The 22,933-nt window shown below is 37.4% G+C and overlaps 1 protein-coding gene across 5 annotated transcripts in view; it reads right to left on the bottom strand.

Annotated features, from left to right (window-relative positions):
- RB195_017144 (uncharacterized protein) overlaps positions 1 to 22,933 on the bottom strand; it is a gene marked incomplete at both ends in the record, with an annotated part of 77,063 nt that overhangs the window by 36,426 nt on the left and 17,704 nt on the right. The window contains 9 exons of one of the 5 annotated variants that reach the window (XM_064184004.1): positions 58 to 165; positions 1,523 to 1,619; positions 2,673 to 2,789; positions 4,227 to 4,385; positions 5,352 to 5,434; positions 7,967 to 8,051; positions 9,156 to 9,329; positions 12,674 to 12,745; positions 13,368 to 13,521. In XM_064184004.1, the coding sequence (XP_064039886.1) occupies positions 58 to 165; positions 1,523 to 1,619; positions 2,673 to 2,789; positions 4,227 to 4,385; positions 5,352 to 5,434; positions 7,967 to 8,051; positions 9,156 to 9,329; positions 12,674 to 12,745; positions 13,368 to 13,521 (1,049 nt within the window). Of the gene's footprint in view, positions 1 to 57; positions 166 to 1,522; positions 1,620 to 2,672; positions 2,790 to 4,226; positions 4,386 to 5,351; positions 5,435 to 7,966; positions 8,052 to 9,155; positions 9,330 to 12,673; positions 12,746 to 13,367; positions 13,522 to 22,933 lie in introns of those variants that run through there. The other 4 variants (XM_064184007.1, XM_064184006.1, XM_064184008.1 and 1 more) reach the window with 4 other exon arrangements.

The following is a 22,933-nucleotide window of genomic DNA, read 5'->3' as shown; positions in this document are numbered from 1 at the left end:
CCCTATCCCCGAAATTTGATCTACGAACTCAATCTTCTCAAAGCTGTCTCAGCTCACCTCCTAGACATAGCGGACACCCGACTGATGACGTCATCTTCTCGTTGTTTAAATAATTCTCTCAATTCATGCACATCCTCATCTTCTTCATCCACCGTCTCTTCGTCCCTGAATAAGGGGAGAATCACAAAGTTATAGGATTTCGATTATGTTACATACACAAACATTTAATCATCGCAATTTCCTGGTTAGGTTCCTGTGTTTGCCTGACAGGATGAACTCAGAACTATGATCAGTTCGAGGAATGAGTCATTTTCGGATATTTGCAATATTAGAGGCGATGCTTCGAGAAATACACGGCATGTGTCTTAATAGTTTTTGCCTAATTTCTCCTCCTGCTTCCCCTTTTCACAAAAACTTCGCGTTTTTTTTTCAGAACTAAATATTGAGTTTTAAAACTAGATTCTCCAAATATCCATTAAAGTTTGAAGAAAAAAGCTTTTACCGAAAAAATCTGACACAATTGATTGTTTTGATCGAAAAGCATTGAAAGCTACCAAAGAAATTCAGCCAGCGATGTTCCTGCACGAGTAACTAAGCTCCTCAAAAATATATTTTAATTTTGTTTTGACAGAAAAAAGAGACATTTTAGTCACCGTTACAGTAGCCTACAGTATGCCACCGAATGCACACATCAAGCGCTTGACCACATAAGCGTGTTTCGAGAGTTTATTAACTTAATTTGGCTCGCATCCCTTTCGGGAGTATTTTTTCGTAGAGCAAGTTCTCGAATACCCAAATCCTAGTGATTCGATTTTCTGGGGACCTCCCTCGTCCTTTAAATCCAGTAAGGAAACCGGGATTTTCTTTGTTTTGTCCGCGCCGTTTCAAAGATTAGAATAACCTCATAAACTTCTAGAAAAGCCATCCCTCTAATCCTTTAATGTTCATCACGCGCTTTCACAAACAAATCACAACGAGCGCTCAAACGAAGGAAGAAACGGACAACTCGTCCGAAAAATGGACGAAAAAACAAGGAAAGCATCGAATCCACACATGCCGTGCATTTTATTTCACACACGCGAACATAAATCAAACACTGAAGAACAGAGACCGCAATTGCTCGTTAAGCATTCGCAAAAATACGGACTTAATTAGGATTGCCATAACGTCACCAGTATGTCACACAAACACAAAATCAACCTTATCTACAGTAACGTGTTGGTACTGTACCTTAGCTCAGCACAGCTAGCCTATCCAAAATTAAAATTATAGTACGCGAATTTAGCCCCTTAGTTCGAGGAAAAGAAGAAAAATTCGAGGAAAAGAAAAGAGGGGATGCAGAAATGATGTGTATAGCGTAAAGAGTTTCTTAGGTACGAATTTTTTTCTCAAGAAATCATACATCATTTGAACAGGATATTTCACTGGGAACTCTATGGAATTTGGCAACAAAAAAAAAAACGAAATTTTTCGAACAAGGACCGAAGCCGATGACGTCTGATCATTCATTCTGATCGCTCACATTGCAAGTTGTGCACGTTGTGGACGATGATGACGTTGACGACGTTCCGCTTCCATAGCTCGACGCATAAGGCGACGTTCGACCAACGTATCGGCTGCTGAAACAGGAAATTTCTAGAAAAGTCGATCTTTTTTTTTAGAAAAAAAAAATGGCAGCTTTATTCTGCAGAAATGGGATCCACCTACGCTTCTTTCGTTTTTCAACCGTTTTTTTTTAAAACTATCACTTTCATTTTCCATTTTTACTTTACCCATGACTCCTTATTTTTAAATTCATTTTGTCAGCCAAGGAAATAAAACAATTTCTAATTTCCAAAAAACTAGGATCTACATACACATGTATTTTTGAAAAAAAAAGGAAAGTAAGTTGAAAAAGAAGAAGAGTACGGTTTTTACTGAGCTTGTCCCTCTTTTTTATCTTTTCCAAAATCTAAAAAAAAGAGACCAGAACCACAATTTTCAAAAAAAGGGGTGGGGGGGGGGGAACTTTGCTTCTATTCTCGAAAAGAGTTTCTTTTGACGTTACAAGTCTTATAACCTGCAGAAAAAAACTTTAGTCACTCTTATCCTGGATAGTTGTCTGGACAACAATAGAGCGCATGAAAAATGGTGATTCCATATCGTTACTAGGTTTAGTAACACCCAATAAGGAAATCTTAGGATTGGTGAGATCAATATATACATTTGGATCTTAAAGATGAAAAATCACACAAAAATAAGGAGATTCATACCAATTTAAACGAATGTTTCAGATGTTGACGTTAGAAAATTTCAAAATTTCATTCTTTGTTTTTTAATTTTTTTGTAAAAAATTCGTAACTCTAATCACATGGAATTTGAGAATTTACAGGTTTCTATTTCTTCTGGACGTTTCTAAGAAAATATTAATCCTCTATATGCCTAACATATAGCTATAGCCTTTTTCCAGTAACCTCTTCCTCCTAGAAGCTTTTTCTTTCCTTCATTTTTCACTCTTTCCCTCTTTTCCTTCTATAACCTTGCTAAAAATGTAGGAATTTCTCTTCTCTTTTCTGGGATTTTTTAAAGGGGATTATTTCCGGTTTTTGAAACCTGGAGCCCGACATAGCTCAATTACACACTGCACCCGCTTTCATATTGAGAAAACCGGATTGATTAACTGTAATACGAACCAGTAATGGGGCTCGAGTTTCGTTCCCCAGTCACCGCCTCATCTTCGGATTCGGAATCGACAATTGGCGCACGAGGTGACGTGGAGATACGCAATGAAGAGAGATCAGGGCAGGAACCTGAAATTATGGGGATTTTGTGGAAACAGGGACGACAAGCTTTGAAGAGTTTAATTCCATTGAGTCTTAAATTTCACTAAATTGTATTTTATTCCACAACGTTCATATTAAGATATTTATATTACTATAAGTTATTACATTATATTTGTATTATTTCATTTATATTTATTTCATTTATATTCAATTTTTATTTCATTTATTATTTAAACGAAAATGAAAAATCATTACGGAGATGCTTATTGATTGATTTCTCAAGAAGAGCACAAAATTGATGCCCACCCCTAGTTTACGCCTATGGTTCTTGAACTCTATATAGGTTCTGGATTAAGGTCCACTACTTGCTCTATGCCTTTTCTTTTGCCAGAAAAAAGCTTATCCAGAGGTAAATGAGTTTATCCCGTATTCATTTCCTGAAATCATAAAACTATCCAGTGTATAGGTCAAGCATTTCCCGTAGGGAATTCTTAACGACTTCCTCATACATTCCTCATGTAGCACAAACAACAATGTAGCGGCTCATTATAGACGACAGTGGTCCCAAAACGAACAAAGGTCACAAGAAACGCTGTTTATTGACGAACAAATGCGTCTCTACAGTTATTTTCAGATGAGAGAATTTGGTGTCGAAAATTTTTCCCTTGGGAATCACTTGGCCTCGAAATGTGTACTCGAGAATGCAAATCCATAGATCTTCTCATGTTTTCAAGTAAGTAAATGAATACCTCCGTTCCGTTAGTTTCGTGTCAGGACCAAATTACTGGACCTAATCGAGTCTAGATGAGCAATTTTGCATGATAGAAAACTATTTGGAGCGAAATACATATTTGTTATGGATCGTAGTACTGTGTTTTACCGATTTTCTCGATGTAAACAGGCATACGGAAGCATTTTCCGGAATACTAACAAAAAAAGGGATTTTTTTAGGTACGAAGTCAATGTCCTTTTTTTAAATGGTACCGATGATTTCTTAAAAGATGGGATTTAGTAGATGTTCAAAGAAAGGCTATCCAGAGAAAAAAGATTAATTCCCAGTTTTTTCCCTGACATTCGACTAAAAAAACTACTAATCACGCTTCTAGGTATTCGGTTGTGGATCGGTTCTACCGCAGTAGGACAAGAGATACGATAGGTAGGAGATTTTCAAGTATACTATCCATAGACTGCTGGCTCACACTTGGTTAACATCCAAAACGTCGCTTGATTTTCAACTTTCTTCCAGATTTCCAAAAATTTCACTAGAATCGATTGTCTACGTCTGTTATTCTACTGCGGTAGAACCGCCACCAAAACTGCAACCTATCTGAAGGCTAAATATAACCGATAGCGGTAGAAGCACTTCTTTATGGTACCATACTATCGAAATTTGTAGAATTTCTGGACTACACAATAAAATTCAGCTTCAGCCAGGAAAGGATCCAGGGGAAAAAAGAAACTTACTAGTACGAATCCTTCTGTACGGTTTAACAGGTTCATCATTCTCATCGTTCGGTCTTTCAATGATCGCCACCGTTTCGCCGATCACTCGATCGTTATCCAAATGTGGTTGGCTACCGCGTCCACTATCGTTAGTGGTAGATGGCGATTTCCGTGCGCGACCTGCAAAAAAAAAAAAGAAGTGCAAGCGACTAGATCCACAAAGTTTCTTTTATCGCTTTTCCGAATTCTCTGCTTTTTCTCCCTTCGTCCGTTCCGTTTCCCAATATCTTTATTATTTAAAAATTCAATATGCTTGATCAACTCTTAATAATTTTTGTTCCTGGAAACTCATATGAAACTGTGAGTCCAAATTTAAATGTTCCCAAGTCGAAACCGGACCAAAAAATCCAATTTTTTGATAGGGCTTCCTCCTATGCCTTTTCCTGGAAGAAATTTTGGAAAATTTGCAAAACATCACCAAGAGTGGACTTTTTTCCAGTTTATTCCGAGGATCGGCGATACTAGTTCCGGCTTTTTTGAAACATTCACAAGAGCGGACTTCCTATCCCGCTAAGAAGAAATCGAACTTATGAAACTGGAAATTTTTTCTTAAGAACATTACAACTATTCCGAAAGCATCCAGAAACTTCTGGAGCTACGAATAGGCCAAAAAAAAAACAAAGCCAAGTTCAGAAAAATTTGGTAAAATGGATCGGGAAAACATGCTTCAGTCTTGACGTTTCTTTCAAAATCTGGCTTTCTTGCACGTTTTTCGTCCGTCTAACCGTTTTCCGGACTTCCCGAGAAGAATCAACGAACTGGACCACAATAATTTTGTGAATCATGATGAAAACAGGAAAAACCCAATTCAAAATTACCTCCAACCATAGTTGAGAATAACTTTTTCTATGTTTATAAATATTCTTTGCGCTTCTACACCCACGTCACCTTTTTTATTGGCGTCATTTCGCTTGTTTATTGTTCATTTGCAGGCGATTACCTAAATCAGGTCGTCAAGCAAGCGAGCAAGCAAGCGATGGCGGTGAATTTAATTTTTGGATAGAGGCGCAGCTCATTTGTTCACGTTCCCCGTCGATCCACGAAGTCCTTTCGCGGCCCCACGATTTCGAAGTGGGGCACACTTACCGATGATGTCGCATGACTGAGAATGTTCTTCACTTGGATTGAATAAGCCGTCAACACGATGCTTTTCACGTTTTCCGAATAGCCTGAAAAAAAGTGCAGAAATTATCCACGAATAGATCAAACATCACATCACGAACTAGTAGTTAGCCAGTTCGATTCGACCACGAACATCTCCTGCCGATTTGGTCCCTACTAGTTCAAAGATATTTGAGATCCTGAAGAGTCTGGATCCTATTCAAAGAGACTAAAAGCGAGCACCATCACCGCTCAGCGAAGCCCTCGCTACCCGTTGATTTTTGCTCTCCCACTCTCCGGCTTTTCTACTCGAATTATTCGAAGCGAACTATTGGCGGTCGCGTTTGTCCCGTGAGAACTCGGACAATAGACGACTCTATGGATGGATGTCGCCTTGTCAAACTTTACGCGACCTTTTTGACTGAAGTCCGAGGTTATTCATAGGGATTCGTATCCCTGTGGAATTCCCAACAAAGTGATTCTAGGATTTAGCGCCTAGTCTCCACATTTAGAAGCTACAACCCCCCTTTTTTCCGACTCTTCAAGCATCAAACAAAAATCCACGATCTCCGCTCATACATGATCCCCTGGGATTCTTGATGATTTGTTGAAAAAATAGTGGCTGATACGGCTAAAATATGGCTACAAATTCACATTCACCGGTATCTAATAAAACTCATGCTTAAGTTATTTTATTACGTAGTTAGTCAATTATTTTCTATTTAACTTATTTATTTATGGTGAATCGGCCAGAAATTTTCTCGGATTACTCGTGAAATGAGACTCAAAAAGGAGTCAAATAGGGTAGATGGGAAAAAATCTATAGCTAGAACAGAAAAAAAATTGTTTTGAGTTAAACTTTCGTCGCTCCTTGGACATCTATGTAGAACACTAAAAGTCAAATAATCAATTTTTTATGAGATTTTCTCGATTCCCATTGAAGGAATTGAATCCAGGATTACGAGAGCAAGCGCCTCTATAAATCGATATAAACATTTCCCTACTTTTTTTTCTGAGAAGAAGATAATGCCTCTAAGTTCCGGGAACTAGAAAGACATGGGAAATAATTCGAAATTCTTCCCAGAGAAAATAATTCATAGAGCTTAGAACAAGGAAAAACATCATGGGACTATGTACCATCGGAAATTTTACACATTTCTCCTACAACGCAAAAAGTAAGTCGTTTTTATGCCCCTACGGTGATTTATCGGAATTATCGCAGTACAACAGGAAGTGAACAACGTATTTTATTCTCGAGGAATCCACAGATAGGGAATCCATGGATGAATCCATGAGACTTATAAATATGATCAAAAAAGTGCTTCTCTTTCCCTTACTATGACAATGAATCAGAATCTAATCCGAAGTTTCCGGAAATATTTATCATTAAAAATAGCAAAGGCACTCTATAGTAAAACAATAAAATGTATTTGACCGTAAACTTAACTTCCTTGTTTGAATCCAAATTTATAGCGTCAATTTTTGGCAGCTCATGAATATTTTATTAAAAATTTACTGCTTTTTACATCGGGTTTTGATCAGTAATCAAGCATTCGTTGCTCTACTTTGTAATGCATGTTACATTTAGCACAACTTCCGCCAACTATTCTGTCGAATAACAAATTAAAACGCCTTGTTTCTGTTTCCATGAAAACATTGAAAATAAAATGTAGAGTTGAGCTGCGGTAGTACCGCATCCATGCCGGCTAGGAGACAACTGAGATTTGGTGCATTATTTACCTCTATGTATAGTTTGAACCTGTACTTCGGATATTTCAAAAATGTTCTTTTTTTCTCTCTAAGACGTTAAAAAAAACTTGTCCAATCGGTTCTGTGTCCACGTTTTCCCAGGATGCCGACAGAATATTAGAAAAAAAGCAATCTTTGAGCTAGTTGAAATGAAAGATTTAATTCTCCTAAGTGTTTATACTCTGTCTTATCGTCGTCATTGATTATGTGCTAACTTGTCCAAAACGCGAGTCTAGCTGAGGTGTACGGTTAAATATCTAACAGAAAAGACTAAGGTGCTAACTTATAAAGAAGCTTTTTTGTTCTACCACTTATTATTCACTTTCTTCATCTAAAAAACGCTACCCTTAGCCGAGAAAAGGATGGACTGGACGAGTTTTCACGGTTTAGACTCAGCAAAACAGCTCTAGACACTTTCCTGTGCACAGTGCAAGCAACGGAAGCTCATTTCGTCGAGTAATTATGCAAATTACGCGATGCGTAGTGGACGGGGAAGTTGTACGGACGATGGCGGCGACTCATTATAGCCAGAAGGAATGAAATTTGGATTCTAAGCTGTCTTCCCTTCTGTCCCTTCACCCCTTTTCTCCTCTCGGAATCCAGCGCTACAGCGATGTTTACTCAAATTCGGACATTAACATCGACGTCGGACAATGCGTGGATGATGTGCGACCATCGAGGACGCATTCTTAGCCACTTAGCCCCAGGCATTAGGGGCTTCACTTCATGCGTCTTTATCCATTTTATCGCGCGTTTTTCAGAGAATAGGGAAAAATGATCCAATTTCTGGATGCATTCCATCCACTATTCATACAAGGATTCGTCTCAAAAACCGTTCGAAAAAAACATACTTGGATTTGAGATTCGATGCGAACGTCTTCTTTGACGGTGATGCATGTGGTGGTGGTGTTTTGTTCGGCGGTGGAGGACTCGTGTCTGAAAGCGAGGAAACTCGTCCATATTAGTAAATAACCCTATGCCATGTGATCACATGTTATTTTTTACTGAGCACCCTCACAACTTCATACTCTCCTAGAATCTAATCATATGCGTTTCGGGATCAAAAATTCCCAAAATAATCATCCGCCGATGCCGCAGATGTTTGTGGTTGGTTTTCGAAGAGCATATTTGGGCCCTGAGGGTCTAATAAGTGGATCGTTAAGGATTTCTCCGGACGGAGCGGTCTGAAGATGAATATCTGTTCTTTGATGTTTGCTGAGGACATCGCCGGCCGACGGTGTCGAAATTTTGTGAATTCTCACATTCATCGCCATATGTTCTACGATGAGAAAGTTCTCGAAAGAAAGTTCTCGAAAGTTTAATGGTGAGAAAATTCCAGAAGAAAAAGTGCGATCATTCACAGGATTTTCATGGATTCTTCACATTTCATCCCTAACATTAACTCATGTAGAGCTTGAGGACAAGAGGAAACTTTTCGCGAAGATCCCCTTCAAGGATAACCGCTCCTGAAACGTTTTCTGAACGTTGCAAAGTGCATTCGGCGGCAAATATGTATGCGCATATTTTTTCGGAGTCAAATACAATATTCATGGATGCAAGGCACCTCCAATTCAGTACTAGTTCTGTGAAAAATCCAATAAATGCTACAAAACCTATTACATTTACTGGTATGTTTGTTATCCTATAAAGATGTGAATTCGAAAAATCCAGAATAAAACTCGAACGAAGAAACTCAGAATTCTAGCGCCCCAGAGAAAAAGGAAATGTCCTGAATTGAAATTGTTCACATCACTGAATGTGAATGTATATTGTTTGCCTGATTCAGGAAGACATTCCAAGAAGGCTTCTCTGCTTCTACGTGTATTTATAGGCATGAAGAAGTCAGCGCATATAAATTCTATTCAATTTCCATGTTCCAAATTTGGTCCACTGCCATTTCCGCTGCCATTCGGCTAACACAATTTCCTAGCTGCTTGCTGGAAAATTCCAGAAAACGCTGCCTATGAACGTGCAAAAGAAAAACAGATGCGGATGTTCTCCATTGTGCTTCATGCGCCCGTGAAAAGTACTCAAGATCACCTCGATTCGTACTTTCACTATCGGTTCGTTGTCGATGAATCTCCAGTCCGCTGTCGTTTAGTTGACGATTCTGTTGACGTAACGTCTGTAGAAGACTCATTCGTCGTCGTCGTTGTCCATAAACTGATCCAACATATGAACCACCAACTAACGGTGGTTCATCACCGACATCAACTGAAAGATAGCTACGATAAGAAAAAAGTCAAAAAAGTGAATGTTTTTGCGTTTTGTTCCTTTTTCTCTTTTTTAATGCGTTCTTTTTTTTTCGAAACGAAATCTCAATCGATATGCAGGATAGAGTAGTACAGTTTTAATTTTTTTTTGAACTCATGACTTTCATCGCACGTTTTTAATTGCAATGCATTCGAAAAAAAAAATCATCATTCTTTTCCAGTCTCCTACGCTCGGATAACCTAACAGTTAACAGCTCTGAAATGGGACCCAGAATAAGAGCTATCAAAGAGGATTTAATCATATTAAAAATAAGTATGGAAAGGGAAAAATTCGCGAAAAAAGCGGGAATAAAAAATTCCGTGGAGGATGAATGAATGAATGGCGGCCATCATGTCGCCCCGGATATCAGCAATATTATTCATGGTGGCTGGCAGTCGGGAAAGAACAGCTTATATTGACGTTCATCTATAGCTTATAGCTCGTAAATAACTGCTGCCGGTGGTGGCTTACGATTGCCACCCGCACCCGAGCGCCACGTGATTTCCATTTAGTTCTCTCGGAGAAAACAATGCGGTATGAAAGCAGGATAACTAATGTTTTCAAAGAAAAAGGTTCTATGCGGCTTCGAAGCAAAAAAAGCAGCCGACTCAGTAACGTGAGTGAAAAACATTAGAAAAATTGTAAATAATTATTTTTTGTAACGAAAAAATAATTATTTTCAGTTTTCAGGTTTATGGTTTCAGATTTTTCCGATTTTACAGGTTTTGGCTTTTATTTTTATTCAGTTTTTTTTCAATCAGTTTTCAAACGGACACAATTTCTGTATTAAATTTTATTTTTCCTACACTATTTTTCACTCCTTTATTTCTTTCTACTTTCTTTTAAGTGTTTTTTCAATAAGGAATACAATTCCACTGAATAATCTACATTATATAGGGATAATTTACATTCTATACATGACAAAACGAAACTACCGTAACGCCGTTTGTAGTCCTTTACGATAAATTCAAGAGAACACCGCTACAAATTACTGACACAGTTAAGTTTACTTCTTTTTCTACTTTTATCGGAAATAAAAATCAAATTCTGCGGAACACTTTCTTCGAACATTTCTGTACATTTTAACGAGACATAGACGAGACAAAATTACAATTTTACTAGGATTTTTCTTTTTGTTTTTGCTGAGTCCTTGAAAAACTTCCGCAATTTCCTTCCGCAAAAAACCTAAAGGTCCAATCTCAGTGAAAAACCTATCCAGTAAGAGAAAGACAGCTCGTTGAAGTAAGACGAGATTTGAAAAGGGTAGCGGTGAAAATTGGAAGCGGGATTACCGCAGATCATAGGCATGACTATAATCTACAAGTAGACAAAGAATTTTTTGATTTCCGATTTTCCTCCCCTCGGTTCTTATTTCTCCGATTTCTTCTTCTTCTTGCTTCTTAGTGTTTATAGATCGAATTTTTTTTTCTGTTCGTGAGAAAAAAATTGCATTTAAGCCTCGCCTTGGATAAAAAAAAGCTCCTACCTACGCAATAACTCTCTAAGCGCAATATTTTTATCAGCAACTCCAATTTTTTTCGTGCTGAAATTAATAGACCAATCAAAAACACAAACAACGTGTGACTTTGGTGTTCTAATTGAACAGTAGGCAATACCGTATACCTCATAAAATTACCCTCAAAGGAGGCAATTATATTAGGAGACTACGGACTAGTAGGTAGTATTGCGAAAAGAGAAAATTTCTAAGTCTATGCTATGCTAAAAATATCCGGGAATCGAATAGCCAGAACTATAATACTACAGCGATAAGAGAATACCTTGCAAACAAGGATGGCTTATAATCGTTGAGCGTGGGAAAATTTGCGGGAGAAAAATATTTTTCACTCGTTAATTTTCCGAACGTGTCTATATATGCGTATACAGGCGAAATACATATGTATCTCTCTACATATGAACATTTTGAATAGGAATAAATGTCCTAAATAATTAAGGACATCTGTTCCTATTCAAAACATCTCTGCCCTCCCCCCTCGCCACTGTGTTCTTAAAGGACAACATTCTCTTATTAAAGGCCGAGGGCAAAAAAAGGTCGAGTACCATTTATTGGTTTTTTTCACTCGAAGTACTACATGCCTTTGAAAAGTTTTCCCCGGTTTGAAGAACTCTGCTATTACCACTTAAACGACAATATCACTTTTTTTCCAGAAAAATTACTATCCTTACGAGTATTTTCCACACATATTTCCGTCCACACTTGGAAAAAGTGGGTAACAGTGCAAGAAATATCGAAAATGACCTATATAGTTTGAGAAAATCATGTCTTCATTTTTTTCTTACGATCTCTTTGATTTTTCCCTTAATATCTTCACATTATGTAATTTTAAACCCCAATAAAGTTAGCTAGGGACTTCCGAGAGAAAAATGGCTAAATCATGTGGAATTGTTTTTTTTTTATTTTCCTTTTTTTCTCATTTTTTCAAGTCGTTGAAACTAAGAGTTAGGTCCTGTATCGCTTCGAAACCTTTCCTAACTCTATAGAAAAAAAAACAGTGAATAATATTATGAGTGTGGCATCAACCAATGGAGAGTTCCGGGTCCGGTATAAAGCGAGAATTGGTCCCCTCGTTCAGTCATTGCAGTTCAAAGATGGAATGGAAAGAGATTTCAAAACAAAAATTGTTTTTGTTTTTATTATCTTTTACTGTGTTTTGCATAACAATTTCTTTTTCTTTTATATTTTTTCAATTTTAAAATTTTAGCTGTTAAATTTTCTATTCGATGATGCATCGTTGGCAGAAAAATCTGGACAAAGCTACTGAAATAGGGCAACGGCTAGAAATCAAATCCACGATTCACTTCCCCACGCTAAGCTTTGTTCAGTGTGTGTATTGTTTAAACAAGAGCATTTGCACACCCTTGATGATAAGCCCTTGCCCATAAAAAAATAAAATTATTTCCCGATCAATAACTATATCATACACTTGGAAGAGGAAGAAAATTCTAGAAAATTCCTCGGAACGCTTTAAATCTCTAAGCTTTCGCCTCAAAAACTCGTATTCCTGGACTCAAAACATCAAGTGATCAAAAGAAGTGAACTTGATCTACAGAGACAGACAGATTCTCAAGGATTCTATGAAGAAATTTCTGGAAAAACATTAATAGTGAATTATTGACCCCATTAAACTTAATTCCCACCTCACAGCAGTTATTTTTATCACCTATTTTTTGTGGAAAAATTTGGAGTTTTTTTTTCACTAACCCTCTTTCCAAATAACTTCCCAGTATCTAAATTTTTGTTTTTCTTTTTTTTTTGCAAAAATATAAAATCCAAGAACAAATTTCACCACTTGTACATCGACGATTCGCTAGTCGTTGTCGTATCGGTATATGTGGTACGATCGGTGAGCAGAATGGTTCTGAAATTATAGAGAGATGAATTGAATTTTTGGAGGGAGGAAAAAAAACAGAAAAACAAACTATAATTGTAAATGATTCCCTGGAAATCATTCCAGAGATGATTGTAGTTTTGCATTATCCGCACCAATAATTATTTCCCTACATGCTAATTTCCGGTGGGGGAGAAAAACGAGAAGGTTTGCGTGGAATAAGACCGCTTATTATTCCACGTGAATGATTTTCATGCGATTTCTCTGCAGTTATCCACAAAATGTCTTGAATTTGTATAGGAAAATTTGTAGGATTTAGATAAGTAGACCTCATATGGATGGTTATTTCCGTCCCGTAATAATTTTCTGGATTTCAATTTATCGGAAACAACTGAGCGTGAAAGCTCTCCTAATGATCTTAGTGTGAAGAATAATAATAATATAATATATATGTGCGTGCCCCTCAATATCCATGAATTGCAGTAATTATGCACAGCCATTTTGCACGTGAGAAATTCTCGATATCTCACAGCGGAGTATGCGAGAAATTGAGGGATAAATTCGTTTCTAGGATTGGATCCGGGACGTGGATCGCTAATAGCGCCCGCGTGTGTGTGCGCGGAAATCCTACATAAGAACCGTTCCTACTTACCAACGCCAGCACCATCCGAAATGGATGTTCTGGGTATGAACAGCGATCCACGATGTTGTTGTAATTGTTGTACGGATTGACGACGTTGACCTTTACGAAGCTCACTTTCTTCCATAAGCAGACGAAACATCAAATAATCGTTCACCATGCTCATTAGCTTGTGAAATACCGTATGCGATTTCTGGAGAAATTTCCGCTTATGTCCGAGATAGATAGAAAATCCACGATGGATGTGTCCGGCGATTGGACAACAAATAAGGAGAACCATGAACGTGTAGCTGATTAACACGAATATATAAGCACTTAAATGTTCAGTCCAAGGAAATTTCTAGAAGAAGATGTAAAAACTTTAAGGAAAAAGACGAGATACGCCAAGTTTCTCAGTGAATTTTGAAGTCGTGCCCAATCCAAGAAAATCCCAGAATGTTAAGCCTGGCAGCGTGAAGGATTTTTCCGCGATAAAACAGAAAAAATATCTTATTAATATTAATTTTTACCTCCAATAAATTTCAGCTATTTTACAAAATTTACAATAATAAGAAGCAATTATTTAATATATTTCGGTGGCGGAGGGTATTACAAAAAACAGAGAGAACTTTCATAAGCGCTTAATTTCTGTAGAAAAAAGTTACCGGAAAACGAATGCATGAAGCTAGGTTGCTAGGTTTTCAAGGATTTTATGGATAGTTTGACAGTAAATTCTAAGGAGAGATGAAAGTAACGTTACTGCAGCATTACTAGGTGATCTGCTAAGCTGCACGACCATGGAAAAATTCATGGAATGTTCCAGAAGAATCGAGCCATTTCTCGATCTTTTCGAAAATCTCATTCTTAAAGTCTTCGAAAGAAAAGCTTCGGGTCCCCGTTAGATTTACAGGATTAATCCTGAATGTCGTTAATTCTCTGATGGTTCCGAGGAAAGGACAACTCATTTCCCTTCCGAGAATTTTTTTCTTGTCTCTAATCAGAGTTTTTTTTTACTATGCAGGCCAGGCTGTTTTTTTCTTCTCTTCCAGAATCCAGAAGGGATGTTTTTTGAGCCATAAATATTCCGGCTATATGCGGTGCTGGTGGAAGCAAAACGTTGAACAATCGGTGTTAGGGTCGACAAACGCGACATACATAGGCGTCAAGAAAAGGCCGGCCGCTCGAAAACATACTCAATTATTCTCGAGAGACGTTAACTAGTAATTTTCGCACGGATAAACAAGCAAATTGAGCAGTAGCAGGAGTAGCGAAAAATACTGTGTAGCGTTGTTTTTTGATACATATATATTTTTCTGCTCCCTATTGACATCTTCGTTTCCTGTTCCTAACGAAGCTAGTTGTCGTCTGGTGGCGAACGCGAAGAAGAGAGAGAAAAAAATCACATATACAAACGACCAAACCGGGCACGGGGACGTTCTCGAAGACCTTAGTGGTTGTGGCCTAAAAGGGACCCGTGAAGAAAGTTAAGGTCCCATAAAGTTTTGAATATGGGTTTGATTCGAGCGCGAATCGATATATATAGAGAGGAAGTAATGGTAGCAGCTAGCGCATCGATGGGGTCCCATGTAACCAGATCCCACCAGAAATAGGTAAATAAAAAGCTGTCGCCGGCCGGGCACACAGTTGACGCCATGATGCGATGCCTAGAGGCCGATGAATATGCTAGGTAGCAGAGGGGGAAGCAGCGGCCAGAAAATGCGCTCCATTCGGAAATAGCAGTCATGCGCGCGGCAGAACACGCGGTTCCTATTGAAAGCACATCCACATACACATACAAGCACACTACACCTATAGAGTACGAGGTTCTCGAGGCGAACAGAACAGCGACGAGGCGGCGGCGGCGGCGCCGGCAGCGTGTGCATCAGAGGTGGTTCCGCCAAGGCCACGCCCCTTCGAGAGGGTGCACGACGAGGCGGAGAGGATTACGGACGGATGCACGTATGCACTTACGCACGTACGACACGCATACGTCGGATTTAACGCATCTACAACTAAGCGCTTGGTCTCAAGAAGAGTCTTGTAATCCATGGTTGTTGAAGAAAACAATGCATTCCAGAGAAGAAAAACAAGGAAGTTGGCGGAAATTTCTGGATGGAAAATCGGTAGCGCATCCTTCTAAGACATCAAGGATTAAATCGATCGAAGAAAATTCTCAAAGAAAGTATTTTAAATTGCATTCAAACAATTTTTTTTCCACGATTGCCCTTAGAATAATTCTGGAAAGAAAAGACGAACTTTTCGCATTTACATACATCAAGTGCTTGATGTCTACACTCTTTAAAAAATCCTTCCCCCCCAGGAAAAAAAAAGCGAATCTGAATGCTTCAGACTACAAAATCATCGTTCCTTAAATTTTCCGGAATCAGTTTTTCCTCTACACTGCAACGAACGCAACTGAGAATGTCATTCATCGTTCAGCTCAGACACGTCGCCCAGCGCTTCAGCGACGAAGAAGCGTTCCATCAAAACTGCTGCCCCGCTATTGAATTCAGCAAGCAAAGCGAATGGATGACCGCCGGATCCCGAAAATTTGGGGTGGACGTCAGAAATTCCAAACGGAATTAAATGAACCAATGATTGGTTCGTTAGAAATTGATTACAGGACCACGACTTCCCAGCAAAATTAAATTATTCTTTTCAGCAAAAATCCCCAAAGCTCTACGATTCCATTTATTTCAACAAGTTTTATTTGTTTCACAAATTTCATTTTATTGCACTCATAATATTATTTACTATATTTTACTTATTATATTATACTAGACTATTCTTTATTTTGCAAATTATAACGCTTGCAAAAGCGTAAATATCTTAGAGAATAGATAATAAATAGAAAGGAGAGAGCAAAGATTTCGAGGACTTTCACCGAAGCTCTCATTTATTTCCCTTTTTCTCATTAAATATTTATTTATGTATGTGTGTTATTTACTTGTATGTACCATTTTTAATTCGTAGAAAATTTCGTACTCCTCCAACCTCCTCCACATAGGCTACGCGGTGAATTCACAGAGAAGAAAAACAAGATTAAATAAGTTAGAGAAATCCTGGGAAAAGCAGCATAAATTTGTCGAATGTGCGCTCCTGGCGTCCTCCTATTCAATTATGCAAATCCGTTTCAAAGTTATTGAATTCGCTGGAAAAAAAATCGCTGGCAAGAACTCCGTACAAGCACTTACATAAATGTAGATGAGATGGACTGGAAAACTAATCAGAACAATAGGATACTGTACACCCTTTCTATATAATGAGATTTTTCATTCGGAATATTTTCTGCTCCCCCGTCCGAAACGCCACAATTTCATCAATTCATGATGAGTTCCTAATAACGAATGTATAGGAGAAGCAAATCTTATCCTTCAAAAAAAAAAAAGAAATGATTTCAATGATTCATTTAAAAAAAAATACTTGTGCACTTGTTACATGTGTTTTCTGGACAAATAAAAATTTTCCGTTCCTAAGAAAATTAAAAGAAATAGAAAGGAAGGAAGGAAAGAGAGAAAGAAGGAAGGAAAGAAAGAAATAAGGAAGGAAAAAATTCACTTGTTAGTAAGAATATTTCACTGAAAATTTCATGGAGCTATTAGAAAAATTCTAGCAATTTCATTATTGTTATTTTTACTTAGCTTGACTAAGTATTTTTTCCCAGGAAACAGCGATTTCAAAACAAATTTAATGGTTTGGTCGTTATTTTTTTTTCTGGATATTGTTTGATTTCATGGAATTTCTGCGGACAATTTCAGTTTTTCAAAATGATGAAAACTGTCAGAAACTTGCACTTTTACAGAATTTACTCTTTTCAATATCAAATTCTAGAAAATCACTTAGGGAACATGGGGAATTTCTCGAGAAATACGTGTTTGTTCCGCATAAGGTTTTCCATGAAAATTACGTTCTTACATAAAAATGTATAAGTTAACTACATAACAACTATGTAGATATAGCAGATTTTTGTTTTAGATGGAAATTTCTAGAATGGGACCTTTTTTACGATATTCCAAGCAAAGAGAGTTTCTTTTTAGATTTTAGAATTCAGAGTGAATAGAAAAGAAAATTACGGGAGAAAAAGTGCTTAGGGGGAACGAACAGAACTTTCAGGATAAAACAGCACACAGGACACTTTATAATTATGTTCTTTTAAGAAATCATCTAGGATTTGTCCATAAGCAAATCCTTTACTTTTAAGAATGGAATTATTCGATCTTATACGAGGAGATCTTTATCCCATATACGTGATTAAATTTCTAAATTTCTAATTTTTACTAATATGGTCATTTAATCCACTAAGGTAGGGTGGGTGCCCCGAATCCACGCAGATGGAACTCGTCCATTTTCCAGTCGGACCAGATTTCCATCGATCTCCCATTCCGGATGTTTCCCGAATTTTTCGTGGATTTTTGGACTTTCACCTCTTTAACAAGCTTATGACCGACTATAGCATGCTCGTCTCGTATATCTGAAGGCATCAACAACACGACCAACGTCACCAAACTGAACGAATTTCCCATCCACGACAAGTAACGCATCCGTTCTTTTCAGACGAAAGAAAAAAAAATTCGCTGAATGAAATCCAACGGATCATGTTGGGATGCCGTTCCATAGATGAAACCATCACTTCCTCCTTCGAAATGAACGTTCGCCGATGTTGGCGGAACGTTTCCTTTTTTTGGTGGATATAAAATGTCTGGATAATTGAGCCGTTACGAAGAAATGTTTCCATGCGAAAGGACTTTTTCAGCGGTAACATGAGAAATTACGGAAATTCTATGTAATCTTTCATCAGAACGTCTAAATTCTGATGCCCTTTGAACGAAAATAGAAAAATTCCTGAGAATTTTTATACGAAATTTCTAGTTAGGAAGAGGAACGTTTCCAGAATAAGAAACTGCTTCATCTTGCTTGAGATTTTCGTACGGCAGAGCATTTTTCTTATCATCTTAATCTGGTGACCAGGGATGCTTTTATTTAATTATTTGCTTTTGTAAATAAAATCAAAACAAAAATAAGAATATAGAAACTTTTATCAGATAGAACTGGGTAATTCTGAAATAATTGAAAAAGAAAGCTATTTCATGGAAATCTTTTAAAGCTTTATATTTCAGCGATGATTCCGGAGACTTATAGAGGAAACTTATTGCGAGTTTCTAGAACAAAAGTAACAGAAAAATATCAACATAACATTTTCTACAATAAAGTTCGTACAAGTTCTCGGATAATAAAAAAAAACCATTTTATAGAGACCACCTGAAGCTTTAACTTTTAGAAATGGTTCTAAAAAGTTAGAGAGGGATTTCCTTAAGGGTTTCTAGGATATGTTCCAAAATTTTCACTGTATCCAACTTTTCTAATCGCATCATTTGCTTACATGTCAAGATTTACACATGTTTTAGGTGTTCCAGGCAAATTTTAAGAAAAATAAAGGGATCTGTTCCACGAATGCATCCGATCCTTGCATTTTTGGAAAGATTTCGAACGCGAAAGGTTATGTGCAGGCTTTCAACGACCGCCGCATGAAAATCAATTGAAATCTTTGAAAAATGTTATCTGTAAAGTTTCATGGCGAAAACTATCCAAAGAAATAGCTTTTGAGAAATTTCTAGTCCAAAAAGTCTATAAAATAATAAAATTGATGCAAAATTGTACTTGGAAAGCAATAAAGGACAAAGCGCAGGCCATAGATGGTAAAATCGCGTCAAAAAGTACGCAAAAACTAGTGAAATGAGGAATGTTGTGTGCAATTTTGAAATTTGAAATTCGATTTTAAAAAAAGCTTTTTGAAATTTGGACGAGTTTTCACATATTTTGTGGACTTTCCTCAGCAAAACGTAGAGCTATGAAAGCATAGGGAATCACGAAGAAAAATATCGACTAAAAGTGCTGTAATCTCGAAAAGACACATGCGGAGGTCCTGACACGAAAAGTGGCATCGTTCCACAATGTGTGGCAGAATGTGCTTGTGACGTGTATGTATGTGAATTGCTGGTGGTGTTCGAGTCGTCCGGTGACTATCACGTGACTCCGCCCTTTTTCACTACCGTACCCCAGTGCGGAACGCCTGAGTACGAACGAGTAAAGAAAGAACGAAGGCGCGATTGTGAGTTCTCTTTCTCTCTCCCACTTCTTTTCCAGAAAGTGCAAAACGAGGAAAAACGGAGTGCTTGGCAGCTGGCCAAGTGGAAAAAATCCAGCATTGTTAGCAAAAAAATAAGCATTGCATGCTTCGTTGAGTAGTAGAAAAACATAAATAATTATTAAAAACACCTATTGCTATTTTCGCGTCGCCACACAAAATACCGTATGAATCATCATGCAGAAAATTGCTCGAATTTAAATAAGGCTCTCTCTCTCGAGAAAAAAAAAACTTTGCGAGTTATTCAACCGTAACATATAGGTTGTTGATTTAAAATTCGTTTTTTTTACGGTCAAAAAAATTTTCCAGCAGTCAGACACAAGTTGTTTTTCAGGTGGGAATAATTATCCAATCAGTCGCAAGTTTTAGTTTGCAGCTTCGCCTGTCTGCTTAGCCGAGCACCATTCAAGCGCAAAAGTTCACCTCAACTCATGGATAATAACCACAGCTCACTTCAGAAGCGAAATGAAATGCTATTTTTGCAAGAATATCCATCTCTTCCCTCAAAATTGATTATCGAAAAATGGATGAAGGGAAATTTCCACAGCATTATTTTTTCCGGATGATCTATCCGGGGAAACCTGTGTGGAACATCAATCCACACATGGTTATCCACGATTCAATCACGTTTATTCAAATTTTATAAGCAGATCTTCTGCTCATGCATATAGATTACTTCAAGAGCTAAGGAAATTTCTGTTTAACTAGGTTTTCAGGGAAAAATAGGTTTTTCTACGAGGTTTTCATTTCTTTTTTCCTAAATTTTATGATCTACTTGTAATTTTTCGAACGTTTTTAAGATTTATCAGAGCACAAAAACCAGCAATTTTAACCTTTTATTCCTCCTACCACGTATTTTATGGAAAGTTTTTTTTTCTAAAATCAGAAAGTAGGAAATACTATGAAAAGGCGAAACGCAGAGTTTAAACATAAAATGGCATCTGAAAGTGCAACTAGTAGTTTTTATATCGACGAAAACGTGAAGTCATAAAAGACGACCGTAATGACGACGTCAATCCTGGATAATCCATCCACATGAAACCTTGACCGATAAGACTTAACATATGTGACGAGAATGTTCAATGGTCGAGCGTGGGTGGTAAGGAGACGATTATGATTAATCCGTAGGGCGAACGTGAAGTGCTTGTCGGCGATAGAAAGCAAGTAAGAAAGAATCTATAGTAGAAAGTACGTGAGATATGGTCGTGAAGCACGTAATCAGCTTAGAATTACCATTAGTACCAAGAATTCAGAGTTATCCATCAAAAAACGCTCAAATCATGATCCGTGCACTTACGGTTCCCTGGCAACCACAACACCATGTATTCAACTGAACGAGGTTAACGGAAAAAATATGTGCCGGGAAGGAAAAGAGCGCGAATTTCGGCGGTAGCGTTGCAGTCGTTGCGTTGCGGTAGCGCAAACTAACAAAGATGTCGACGACTGTAAACTGTAGGGATTTTTTTTAACAAAGAAAACTCTATTTCCACAGCAGTAATTCAAAGAATTTGTGCCTTGCGATTTTTTTTTGAAAACGACATACGTCACTTTTGGAACAGAAAATCTGAGAAAGGTTTTCTTCAAGGATCACTATCAATCCCGTAGATTTGAACGACTGAATCCTTGACCAAAGCTGCGGTTCATCATAATTTAAGTAAATTATTTATTTATTTACTCATTGCGCTCAATAGTGTTCCAAAAACATCCCAAAAAGGAGGTAAACGGTAAAATTTTTACCTCCAGAAAATTTCGCTTAGCTTCTTGCTATTCTAAATCCTATAAGAGTCTTTCTAGCTTATGGAAAAGTTTGGAAAAAAAGAATTCCTTTGAAAATCATAAATTCTTACGTTTATATGTAGCATTTGGTTCAAGTTTATATGTATAATCGTCTATATGTAGCATTTAGTCAGGATTACAAACTTTTTTACTTCTTGGAAACTTTCTTGGAGCTTTCTAGGCCAAATTATTCTCAAAAATAAACGAAGCTTCTCTCTAAAGCGTAGTTATGAGATCCCGTGGATATTTGAATAGGTTATCGAGAATTTTTACGAGTTCCTATTAATAGAATATTTCTGAATGGTAAAAAAAAAGATTGAGCCTGTCGACCTTATCCTAAATGTGCGCAATTTTCCCAGCATTCCATGAAATGTAACGATTTTTACAATGTTCAGATTCCCAGATGTGTCTTTACGTGCATGAAAAACGAATCGAGAACACGTGGGATGTGAGTGCTTGAGGATCACCACATGATAACCCCGGATCATCTCTCCTACGGGATCCGTGACAAAGCTGGTGCGAAGTTCTACGTCAAATCGAGTGCATTAAAGTCATAGCCGGGCAGAGCCATTAATTTTTTTTTATTAATTAATTTATTTTATTTATTTATAAATGTACGTTCTTTGCTGTGTTAATATATAATAAAATGCTAATTTTTTTTTCTTTTACTAGGAAAATATGCACGCTAAACACACATAGCATGCGCTAATAATTTTATTTTATTACCAATAAATTATTTTATTACCTTTGAGTTCTGAGGTAGGTAGAACTATGCTGAAAGCTAACTTTTTATATCGTAACGTGAATTTTTGATGTTTTACCCTTTTCGCCTAAACGTCACCGCGTCACGATTTTATGAATAGGGCAAAATTCTTGCAAGTTGCTTGCAAAATGCATGCAAAAGTCGTATAACTTTGAAAATTTTGAAGTCGGTCAATGCGGTTTGCTCGAAGTTTTCAAAAGGACAAAAGTTATGGGCACATTTAACGCGTCCACTCAATTTCCCACAAAATTTTATCCATAGCAAAAAAAAAGGTCCTCCGAGTTTCCATGCGAATGAGGAAACCGCCACAGTGAATTTTGAGTAGAATTTGTATGCTGATCATAAATTGAAATTTTGAAAAAAAAATCTGGAATAATGGAAATTTTTCTTTGGATGAACAAGTCGACAAAAAAGTTGAATACACTGATCTCGAAACACTTTGTTTTTCAGCATCGCACCGTGGGTTAAGAAGATTCCCAGAAACTTTCAAAAGGAAAAAAAAATTTATCTGTTCGCTGACCGGATTCTTCCAGGAACATGATGGAGTTCAGTAGAAGAAAAAAACATGTGGCATGATATTACCACATTTATATTTTATGCCAACGAAGCTGCACATGTGAACAACGACGATTCGTCTCGAAAACAAAATTCTGGAATTCTTTCTAGGAACCATGGATCTTAAAGAGAACGCTCAAAATAGTGAACGTAATAGTATGAAGCGGTAAGTGGGGGACTTACCCCCGGAGGGAGCGGGGGAAAATTTGAAGTAAATTTTATTCGAAGACTTTCCTCAGAGTGAATTTACAGCGTACGGCAAAGCTTTTTGAGGAGAAAAGTTTTCGAATGCAAAAAAAATGGAAACATCAGCTCCCGTTGTTGTTCCCAAACATCAGTTTTTTTTTCAGAAATGTGCAA

The sequence above is a fragment of the Necator americanus genome, chromosome II, assembly GCF_031761385.1.
Source record: "Necator americanus strain Aroian chromosome II, whole genome shotgun sequence".
Taxonomy (NCBI): Eukaryota; Metazoa; Nematoda; class Chromadorea; order Rhabditida; family Ancylostomatidae; genus Necator; species Necator americanus.
The sequence above is the reverse complement of the archived record's forward strand: the minus strand, read 5'-3'. Positions and strand labels throughout refer to the sequence as shown.